The sequence below is a fragment of the Halichoeres trimaculatus genome, unplaced genomic scaffold, assembly GCF_033239565.1.
Source record: "Halichoeres trimaculatus isolate MK-OKI-2021-1 unplaced genomic scaffold, fHalTri1.1 fHalTri1_scaffold_3, whole genome shotgun sequence".
NCBI lineage: Eukaryota > Metazoa > Chordata > Actinopteri > Labriformes > Labridae > Halichoeres > Halichoeres trimaculatus.
The window spans coordinates 30,182,913-30,195,188 of record NW_027437181.1 but is presented as its reverse complement, the minus strand read 5'-3'; the positions used below and the strand labels follow the sequence as shown (position 1 = coordinate 30,195,188).

The 12,276-nt window shown below is 38.8% G+C and overlaps 1 protein-coding gene across 1 annotated transcript in view; it reads right to left on the bottom strand.

The window, feature by feature from the left end:
* The window catches only part of thsd4 (thrombospondin type 1 domain containing 4), a 67,447-nt gene that overhangs the window by 13,901 nt on the left and 41,270 nt on the right, over positions 1 to 12,276 (bottom strand). Inside the window, exon 10 of the mRNA XM_074667318.1 lies at positions 1,186 to 1,390. Coding sequence (XP_074523419.1) covers positions 1,186 to 1,390 — 205 coding nt within the window. The remainder of the gene's footprint in view (positions 1 to 1,185; positions 1,391 to 12,276) is intronic.

Genomic DNA, 12,276 nt, shown 5'->3' with positions numbered 1-12,276 from the left:
GCCTCCACGTCAGCTCACCCTGACTTTGAAGAATTTGGGAAATTTTGGTAGCAGCAGTTAAAATTCCTCCCAAAGTTGGGGTGAAATTGTCAGCTGTCAGTGATTGTACATTCAATCCACCCTGACAGTTTTTGGAAGTTTTGTGCCTGAGTGAAAAAGGCTTTAATATCACAAGAATAGAATAGTGAAGTCTATTTATTCTCCATGTGTTTTGAGCTGGAATACAGAGCTCTGCAAGTACACAGAAACTGACGACACATTAAAGCTGGATGAAAACATTGAACCCGTGATTTGCCAAGAGGAAGGTAGATTAGCTGTGACAGGACATGAGTTATCTGGTAAACACAGCTGATCTTAATATCAAAAAATATCTGAAGCAGAAAAACAAAACTTGACTGTTTCCGTTTCCTACCTGCTCAAACCATTTACAGATCAATGCTCAAAGATCCTGTTCTTTCAAACCTGAGGATGTCATTGTTAATTCATGAATCTCAAACACCTTCATGCTGCTGAGAAACATTTCTCTTCTGGGTGAGAAATGTTTTGACATCTTGAGTTCGACAGCATTAAGAAGGTGTGGTGTAAAATCAATCACCAACCATCATCATCATCATCATCAGATTGTATAAACAGCAGAAAAGCTCAAAACCACACAACATGCAAAAAATATCAAATTTCACCCAGTACAAGCCACGTTTGCATGACAAGTCCAGATAAACATCTTTGAAGGAGGTTTTACAGGCAAAAGAAAGAGTTGAGTAACTAATCTGACGATGGTGTAATAAAGTTTTACCTGTTCAGTTTCTTGACAGAAAAATAACATTTTGATTCAAATTACTTTAAACTAGATCTGAAATTGACTTGAGTTTGGCTGAAATTTAGTGAAATCAGATGTCTGAAAAAAAGAATTACAATCTTCAGTAAGATAGCAGAGAATCAAAGCCCAAACTAAACATGCAGAGGATTGGCCAATCAGAGGAAGGGGGTTTGTGGTGAGGGGAGCCTTAAAGAGACAGCAGCTAAATCAAAGAGTTTCAGTCCGAGGCTAACAGAATGGTATTCTAAAACTAGTGTGAGAAAGGATTCTTTTACCTGTAATCTAAGCCACCACAGAAGTAGCCACCTTAATAGAGTTGATATCCTCTCTTTAAGAGTCGAATTCCATTTAAAAGAGTTTAATCTCACCTAAGTAGTTCCTGCTCTTGATCATTTCTGTCACGTTGATCTTGGTGGCTCCCTCTGGAATCTCTATTATCTTGTGGTAACCAATCTTGGTTAAACTGTGTTTGAACAGTCCTGAGACCAGTCTGCAGGATGTGTTGTCACCTCCACACACGCCACATTTGTCCATCACCTTTCCCGATCCCAGATAGTCATCGCAGCCAAGACTCTGTGGATGGAGAGAGAAACATGTATAGATGAAAAGTGACACATGTTGAAAGGTGGAGGCTGGAAAGCCAAGAACAGCATTTAGAAAGGTTAGTGGAAATGTTGCTGAGGTTTTCATTCAATCTGTATTTCTACACAAACTACTCTTGGCATTACAAAGTAGGCCCTCAAAGTGGGATAAACAAAATTTAGCAAGTTAGATCATTACAGTTAACTTCATAAACAAAAATATCTGACCGCCCTGATGGAGGAGCTAGAAAAAAAAAGGTTCCTGTTAGTATCCAGAACACGTGGCTGTCTTTGAACTCGTCCTACAGTTTCCTTCCTACATCTCTGGGGTGTGAGTTTTCTGTGCCACTCGGGTGGAAGTGCATTACAGGAAACCTGGGCACTGTAAAAATAGAACAGTTAACATCAGCAGTCCATAAATTCTCCCAAACCAGCAGTAAAAGCTACTCGCTATGCAAACAGGTGGTGGAGCAGCCAAAACTGGTCCCACCGAGTGGCCGTGCCCTCACACAAACCGGGCTGTGGTTGTGGTTGTGGTGCCAGATTAACTGACCACAGCTGCCAATGAGGAAGCCAACAGAGTGCGCAACTTACAGGGGGCTTTCTGGGCTTTGAGGGCAGCCTCACACACTTTGCATCTCATTGGCTTTGTGCAGGACATACTCCTCCTGTAATGCTGACATTTTTCCCACAGAGTCTACAAGCCCTGGTTTTTAGCTTTACACAACATCCACAGATGCCAAACCTCAGTCCAAAGATAAACGACATAAACACTGTTACAGGAAGCTTATAACGGTCAGCTCCATGGGTTGCCTGTACCTGCAGCTGACTGCAGAGCAGAATGCATGAAGGGGAAAAAAAAAAGCACGAGTACACTCTGACTCTCACACCCGTAACAGCTCATTCAGCTCAGCGCCAAAACACCACCTGGGCCAAAACAAACATGAAGCGGCTGCTTCCACACAGGAAATAAGTGATGAGAGAAAGAGCAGCTAACTACATATAAGAGCAGCGCAAAATCATAAAACTACAGAGTGCTTCTGTGGTCAGGGTGGAATAGCACAGCAGAGCAGCGTGAGGTAAAGCCAGGATAAAAATCACAAACACAACACGATAACTTACGAGACTCAATTTCAGTAACTCACTTAAGAGAAGAGGGAATACACCACAGTAAAAAAAAAGCACATAACGTGCGCTAAAACACGATCTGGGATGTTTTGAAAAGCTACAATGAGTCCACCATGGAAAACAAATAAAAACGCAGTCATGGAGGAGAATTAATGACACGATTACCCATGAATATCTCCTCCATGTCTCCTTTTTCACCATAAATCCATTTAACCTAAAACAACACCATTACACAGCCATGCAGAGTGTGCCTGAAAAGGGAAAAATGTTCCTCTCATAAAACAGATGCTGACATGGTGAGAGGTTATCTGTGGCCATTTGGCATGGGAACATGTCTGAATAAAGACATATTTATGCAGGGGTAGAGAATAAGTTAGAAATTTATGAACTCAAAATCAGATTTCTTAAACTGATATCAGATGACTGTGGATGTGAAAATGCACAAGCTTCTTTTCTTTCCTAAGATCCTTTTTACGGCTACAACCCAGGCAGCGTTACCGGCTTTAGGGACAACTTGATGCATAATGATTTGGACAGTTGCACCACAAAATATACAAAACTGTCAAGTCAAACTTTTCAGCCTTTCAGTAGCACGCAGCCCTTACACTAACATCATAATCTGCCTCTGAATAATCCCACAGACTGTCACATCAACCCTCCAGACTCTGACAAATGTGACCTTAACTGTGAACCCTTCAAACTCAGGAAACCTCTCTACCTCACAAGCTACAGTGAAATGTCATTGTGGTTAGTTTGGGAGATTTGGACTGGTTACTTCTTTTGTTTCCTCTCTGTGGGTGGCTCATGCCATCTGCTAAGGGAAATCACGCTGTTTTCAGTGGAATTATGACAGGGTCTTAAAAAGAGGTTTCATCTGGAAACGGTTACCAGTGTCAGGACACTGGACTTGATTCCCAGTCAACCCAGAAACTCCGAAAACAACTTAATCTGAAAGTAAATCTGTGCAGCAGGGTTTAACTCATCACACTGCAGCGTTTGTGTAACAAAGTGAACTCAAACACAGCCAAAGGGCACTTGTCATCACAGATTTATTCTTCCTCCAGAAAAATAACAAGACATTTGGAATTAGACACAGATGCTGTGAAAAGTAAGTGTTAGCTTCCAAAAGGCTCAAAGATCACACCTACGGTCAATTTTTAGTTTTAATGCTTCAAATCTGACATTAAACTGATGTAAAGACTCTGACCCGACTGTCCACTCAGAGCTCAGTTTATGTTTTTAGTCATCAGGTGAGCTGAGATCTGAAGGGTAAATGTTGACACATAGAGTCAGTGTGCTAAAAAGAAAACAAGTCACTTCTAGTAAAATATGGGGTCATGTGAATTCAGGGACCTGACGGATAAAAAGAATTAGCCTCCTCTTATTTTGCTTAACCTCTTAAGTCGCCCACTTCCTCTACTATTAGGCTTTTGGCATGACTAATGCAAGTGTACACCATGGTCTTTTTTGTGAAGGCACAATAAAAACACATTCATGTGAATGTGAGAACGTGATTCACGGAACGTAATATAATATAAAATAATATGTATAAATGTTTTTATGAGGATAAACAACTCAAAACACTGTTTCAATTTTGATATGTTAAGCTGACAAACCAAATAAGAAGCCACAACTGAGAAAACAAGAATTGCCTAAATGTCATGGTAATGCGAAGATGTTATTATGATAAAATAAGACATGATTAAAATAATAAATATAAAACAAAGCTCTAAAAAGCCATGAGGAGAATTTCTGAGACAGAGGTGAAGTCAGGAAAAAACTGAACCAAAAATTTAAAGAAAAATACCCAACACCAAAACAGTCTGAAAAATGTGCTCATCAGATGAATTTCTTTTTTAACATGTAGGCTTCATCCACCAGTGTTCCCAAAGCAGTGGCTTCTGGCTCTCAGTGAAAAAGAAAACAAACATTTTACAGAAAAAAAAGACAGATCTCTAATACCTGATCCAACTTTTTAAGTCTTAATGACACTGATACCCAACTTCAGGATCTATGCAGCCAAAAAAAACTTGCCTTGCTTGTGAAGGTTTTTGGTACAGCAAAATGTCTAAATAAAGCGTGTTAGTGATAGAATAAGGGGTGCACCTATCACAATTTTCTGGCAGAGCATATACCTTCAATGTTCCAATCTTATTTTATTGAAAATCAGTGAACATTACCTGTGAAACAATAAAATATTTATGTTGTAACTAGAGATAGACCGATATGGATTTTTCCAGGCACATACCTGGAAACCTCCTGATTATTTGTAGTCAAAGAGGCCAATAACTGATATATGAAGCTGATATTAATTTGCACTCAAAGTGCAAATATTGGCATAAAAATTTTGAACATTACAAACTCCAACACTTGACTGCATTCAAATACCTTTAAGCATGAGTTTATCTAACAGCTTCCAGGCTTAGCAGCATGTTTTATAAAGTTAAATTAAAACTTTAAAAAAATAAATAGTTGAAGTTTTTCACAGTAAATAAAGTTTTCCAAAATTTCAATGTAACTGCAATAACTGTAATAACTGCACTGCTGATTGGCTCTTTCCCAAGCCATGGCTCTGCTTGTAACCAATCAAATGTAACTGTGGGTGGGACAGTGCTAGTGACTGATTAGTGACTGCAGACAGCAGAGCACAACAACGCAGTTTTAAATTTGTTTCTTATCGGCCGCCGGATTGAAAAAAAAGCTGTGCCTCAAAATGACAAATATTGACCCCGATAATCAGCCGGCTTAAAATCGGTCTATCCCTAGTTTTAACCTTAAAAATAAACAATAAAGTGTCCTGAGTTTTTGGTCTAAGAGTAAAAAGAAACAATCGCTGGCTGTCAGACCTTTCTGGAGGTATATAAGATCAGTTTCATATGTGAGGATGGGCTGATCACAGATCCCCCAAATTAAGGTAATCAGCACTGATCGATCGGTGCATGTCTAGTTAGAATTTGTGTTCTACAGCTCGACAAAGAGAACAATGGAGAGCCTAGCTTCTGAACTAGCTTATTCTGGCTAGTCCTTGAACAACGAAGCCGAGCTGAGCAGCATCCCTGAGTCTTATCCACCAATGATGGAAATTTATGTCAGAAAACAAAAAATAGTCAATTTATCACTGGAAAAATTCTACCAAATCATCCTCAATACATACTGTGACTCCTACATGCTGCCATTTTTGCTCCTAGATTTTACACATACTCAGTGTGGTATTTTATACTTTAGCCCAGATCTTTATCTTGTAATTATATCCATCGTTTTTAGTCCGTCTCTTTGCAGAGACTCTCATCTCTGAGCTTGTGGTCAGCGCCTGTAAATATCATACATTTGTATTGTTCTTTGATGCTAAACATTTACCATCTGTAATCCAATAAACAGTTGTTCAGGCTCTGAATCTCCTCCAGACAAATCTTGCATGACACAGTTGCTTGCAATAATACGGCTTTTATCCTTGTCGGAGGTCTGGTGTTTGGCTTCACACTTGGAATGCAAATATGAATAAAGCTCAGAATCATATCAGGCTTGAAATTCACAGCAGTGGTAGACACAACACTGGGGCTTGAACTCCTCTCTGCTAAATTAAGTTTCTGATGTGGTGGAAAAATGGCTAACGTGATACTGGAATGTCTCAGTGCAGAGGAGTGAGTGACTGGGTTTGTTTGCCTTTCGTGAACTCTGTTGGTTTTGCAGAGGTTCAAACCTTTCATGAGGTTTTCTCAGACAGAATCGTCAAAAGAATCAGACATCCCAGATCACTTTGCTCACTGGTTTAACAGATTCTGTGGCTGATGTGATATTTTTTATCACTAAAAGTTTAACACAGTCTTATGAAGGAGGTTTAATCTGATCAAATTACGTTAATGCCAACACAGCAAGGGTTTGATGTATTTCTGAAACAGGGATGCTGGACAAGCTGTATCTGAAACCAGACTCGTGCTCTGAGACACAGAGTACATCAAAAATACCCCTCAAGTATGTGAGAGAAAGCAACAGCACCTGTTTCTGTGGCTGTCAGCAGGTGTTGGTGATTCTCAGACAGAATAATCTGAAGCTGAAACACACATTCAGCCAGAGAGTGACAGATTGAAACCAGCAGATGTTAATGGCTGAACCACAGAGCGCCATGAATCCACTGAATCAACACCAGCATCCAAACATGACTGGCTGTTTTTTTTTCTTTTTCACATCTCACATCAAACAGTCACGAAAAGAGTCATGAGGACAAAGCTGTTGTGAAAAGACCATTTTGACCTGATTAAAAGTTATACATAAACAGGTGTAAAAGTGAAACTATTGTCACTTTACATGTACTGTATTATAGAAATGTGCTTCCATTGTTTTGCTCTTCAGAAAGAGATAGTTTGACACATTAAAAGTCTAAAAGGAATATATTTGACAACACCGTTGAAGATTGTCTGCAAAGGGAAAGCTAAATGCCTTAAATGGCAAAAATGTTGTCTTTTATAATCAGTTCCTGTGTAAACAACCATATCTCTAAAAACATTAAAACAAAATAATACACATAACTGCTTTGGTTTTGATGTCAGAGGCTTTCTGGTTTCTGTATAATCTAAGTCAAGGGTCTGCAACCTGCAGCTCTGGAGCCTCATGCCGTTCTCTGACTCTTTTAGCTGTTTGTGGTTTAAAAAAATATTTTTGAAATAAGAATTTTTCTTTTTCTTTCAAAGGGTATCGATGAATGAAAACATTGACACTAGATAAAGTCATGCGTTAATATTTTGTTGAACTACATGAGCATCACATCTTGCAATGAAGCCTGCCATCACTGTATTGAACCTCCTACAACATTAACAGCCCACCAACTTTCCATGCACCTTTGGCCAACCTCAAGTTTTGGACCCCTGGTAAGATAATAAAATCAACAAAAAGACAAACCTGGAAAAAGATACAGATTTAAATAAATTAAACTAACAACTTAAAAAACATGATTGATATGTGACAATGCATAAGCAGACAACAAAAAAAATTGAGTTGAGTGATATAAGGTTATCAAATGCAGGCACTTATAAAAAATTGTTTTTGGAAATTAATACATATTTTAATTTTATTTTTTTTGTTTTTTTTGTTTTAAATTTCTAAATCTTAAATAATATTTCCAAAATTCTTTAATTTTGAATTCTTTTCATTTTCTTCTTTGAAACTTCAAAGATTTTTGAAAAGCAAAACAAAAAATGAAATGTTGCACACATTTTGAATTATTATTTTTTCAATTATATTTCAACTCTTTATGAAATTCTTGCATTGTTTCAAATTTTTGCCCATTTTTGCCAATGTTTATAAAATCCTTTTTTTTTATTTGCAAATTTGTAGTTATTCTTTGGTAATTATTAAAATTGAAAAAATGAAAATCACAATACAGCTTCACAAATAAAAAAATTATTAGATTATTGGAAACAAAATCTAATTAGAATAATTAGATTTTAACTATGTTTAGAGTTATGAGACTTTTCAGTCTTTGTTGTGAAGATAAAGTAGATTTTGTGGCTCAGGAATGATTTTAATCTGGGTGAGCTAAGGCAAAATTACTCCTTTGAAAGTAAGTGCTGCAGACTCCTGGTCTAAGTGTTGTTGTTCACTTGTGTTTATGCAAATTTTGTCTGTATGCAGTAAAAAGGCAGAATCGTACCATCTATTCCTGTCACCTCCCTGCTTTCATATACAGTAATAAAGTGTTTCGGTCAGGTTTGTGTAATTACTATTTAGCTAATTTAACTCTTTTATGCTAGTTTATTTGTTGTCTTCCCTCTTTAGCAAACTCATGACGATATAGAGCCACGGTGACTACTCATTAGTCATAATGTCAGACAGTGGTGAGAAGTTGAGAGATCTGCCATCCACTTTCAAAACCAAAGCAAAGACAGACAGAAAAAGACATTCTAGCTTTTCCCATTAGGAGAAAGGTGCAGGATAGTAGTCTGCAGAGAGGAACAGGGCGTTTTTGTCACTGAAGTGGGCACTAATGTCTGCAAGTTTTCAGAGACATCTTAGCTTGTGTGTTTACCTGCCAAGAGGGCACTTTAGCAAAGGGGGGGGGGGGGTACAACACCACTACACTGAACTACACTACACTACATGAAAGACCCAGTACCCTTAAAGAACTGTCAGGTTCAGTTTTATTTATGGGCTAAATTGTGACTGTTGTTTTGTCTCGGTGTAACCAAACCAAACAATGTGGAGCATCTTGAATTATTCAGATCATCAGATGTCAAGATGTATCACTTTATCACTGCCTTGCTTATTGATTATTGCAGAATCATTGCACTGTGATATTATACGTGCAGTGGACAGTTGTATCATACATCACCTCTGCTGTACACAGTATTGTTGTCTTTGTTTGTGCAGAGCTACTACAACTCCATTGTTTCTCCTTGATTCACAGTTGGTTTAGCCTGGTCTATTCAATTGAATTTCATTTCTGAGAGGGCATTCACACCAATCACTTGCTGACGTGCCTCTGGAGGCATTTAAAAATAACGTGCGATTCGATGAACTAATCATGTAAACGCAGCATGTGACGAAAGATGGAGCAGCAGAAAATGTAAAAAGACAGCAGCATTCATTTGACAATACGTCACGCAGTTTGTCAAAAATGGCTGTGACAGTGAATCCAACAGACCTCCCTCTGACCAAAGTTTGATTGGTCAGGCATGTCTGAGGTCAGTGGGCATTGTTTAGGATGACAGCAGCTCCAAGCCCACCTGCCTGTGAAATGAATATCACAGGCTGTAGTTGGACCCCAATGAATGACGGAGTTAAGGTGAAGAAGTCTCCTTTATCGTGAACCGATGGCTGCTTCTAGAGCTTTATATACACATTTTCCTGTGGGTTAAAAATGCTTTTAGGAACAAAACTAAACCCTGGTGCTAAGTTTCTGTGACTTGCTGCCTTTCTCTCCATACCAGAGCAACACACCAGGCTCAACTCTGCTCTCACCAACAGTTCGCACTTAACCTTACCACACAAATATGTGCCAAGGCCACACCAGACACTGAGGGATTTTGGTCTCATAGAAAAATGACACAATACTTACATATAAAAACAGCTTTTGATAAAGGTTAAAGCTAAAAATGACAGTTCACAGGACTGACAATCTACCACAGAAGAGCTGGTTGATCTGCATGCAGTCTGTGTGAATGCCTCGATGTAATGCAGGAGGTTATTATGAATCAAAGGATCAAAAAATGTTATGGATGAAAGGAAGTTTTCCTTTGCCTGGAGACAGGGCTGTGATGGTGCAGTGGTTAAGCCCTCTCCCACAAAGACGGAGTCCACATGAATCCCATGTTGGCTGAGGCTCAAGTCCAACTCAAACCTAACCTGTGTCTCAGAGGTTTCCCACTCAAACTCTCCCACTGACCGCAAGAAGCAAAAGAGGAGAGAAATACTGTGAGACACGGACACATGTTATTGCTGCTTTTAAATGTGCTTTACTCATCAGGCTTCTGTACAAATGAATAAAAAATGTTTCATGATTTTTTACTGTTTTTTTTGTTACAGTAAGGGGATCATTAGAGTAACTCCTCGCAGTAAACCTCTGGGAATAAAAGCATGCCATGATCTACGGTACACTCCTACTGTAAAAATGTTTCCCAGGATGGAAGCTGTGCCGTATTTCAAAACATATTTATGAGTGTGGGGTTAAAGGGGGGCTGTTTAGTGAGCACATAGGGGACTTCTGCAGCTATTTACACATAGAAAGGTTTTAATGTTCTTTGGCAAATGGCCACTTAACTTATCATGACTTAGCTGTGACACAGAAGCTCATCTGTGAATGTAATTAGCAAGAGTTTGGCTTCCATGCTGAGAATATAGAGGCAACATCACCCCAATGACAAAGAATTTATAGTGAGAGAACGCTGTGTCTGGAAACAGCATTAGCAAGATCTCACAAACATCTGAGGACAAAAAGCTAAAATGAGCATATGATTCAGCACAGACTCAAAATAAGGTTTAGATTGAGATAAAGTATGATCATATATGAAAAACACATATCCTCTTTTTCATAAGACGCACATTGTGGCCATCAAGGCTACCAGCATCTGCCTCCCACATGCAGGGATGCTGAGGATCTTGAACTGGTTTTAATGAGCGGGGGCAGGAGACGCTGCTTTTACTTCAGTCAGCGCTTCAAACACATCTGTATCTGTGGAAGCCACACTGCCATCAAGTTCAAATGGGACAAACTTACTAATAAACTGACTCAATGGCTGACTTTACATCCTGTTCAGAACAAAATATGAGAGAAATTTTCTCCAGAATTGCACAGGATATGACACAGAGCACACTCATCACTGGTAATGGATTTAAAATCTGGTGGAAAGGCATTAAAGGACAGAATATATAGTTGCCTTTGACTTACAGGGCAACATGCAGGCCTGAGAGCCATGGGAATCAGTGTAGAGGAAGCAGAATATATTCAATGAAATAAATGATCTGAGTCAATGCAGTGGCTTCAGAAGTAGATTTTGTAAGTCCACCTGAAATCAGACAGCTGGATCTGGTGCAAAAAGAGTCCACCTGTTAATTTCATGTTCAGCTTCAGAAAACTATACCAGTGTTGTCAGTGAACACCTGTGAGAAGGAGGGAGACATGGAAAAAGAGAAAGAAAAAGTCATAGAGAAACAGGAGAGTGATGACAATGACCTTTTAGTTTGTTTTGAAGGTCTTTGTCTGAGATGTCGACTTCCACACTACATTTAAATGAAGCACAGTATGTGACCCTAAGTGCCTCCTGTGACCTAACATGGTATTATGCTGTAAAAACAATGTTAACCGGGTACGCTGTTGGCCAAATGGTCACAGGCTGCAGTCCAGTGGTCTTCGCTGGTCGGACTCCCAACCACAGACATTTGTTGCATGTCTCTCTAACTCTTTATTCCCCACATTCCCTGTCTCTCTAACTAACACAGGCAAAAATGCCCCAAAAAATACACAGTTGAGTTTATTTATATGCTAAATCACAAAGAGGGGGCATTCTAAATTCTCATATTTCAAACATGGATATTTAATTTATTTAACATTTATTTAACCAGGCTGTAGTCCTATTGAGATCAGAAGATTTTTCAAGGGAGACCTGAACAAGAGTGGCAGCATCACACAGTTACAGCAAACAGACACACTGACTCAGTACAGTACAAACGAGAATAGCGCACAGAAAGCGCAGACTACTGCCAAGCATTTTGTGATTGTCACCAACACTTTAGTCCTACTTTAATGTTATACTCCCTTTCAGCAGACTGTCTGCTACAATTTGGTGTTAGTTGCAGGTTTGTACGATAATTTATTACCTGAAAGTGTTGAAAATTATGATGACCCAGTTCATATTTCATATTCCAGATCTTAGTATCCAGAATATTGCCAGGATCTGGATAGTACTTTTACATCTGTCAGGAATTATGGTGACCTTGTCTTGTATTGTTTTGCAAAGTAATCCGACCATTTATTGTGAAGTTATATACACATATGGTGAAAACAGCCGTATCTCACAATGGTAAAGAATCCTTTAAAATAAATCCTGGATCCAGACAGGGATTCGGATCACCTCCACAATTGAATCACTTCTTCCCTATCTCACTTTGAACATTTCTTGAAAATTTCATCAAGATCCATTTGTTACTTTTTGAGTTGTTGTTCATAGACAAGCAGACAAACTCTCCCAAAAACATAACCTCCTTGGGGCAGGTAATTAGTTAGGAAGTCACCAATTAAAACGGTCTCATTGAGAAAGT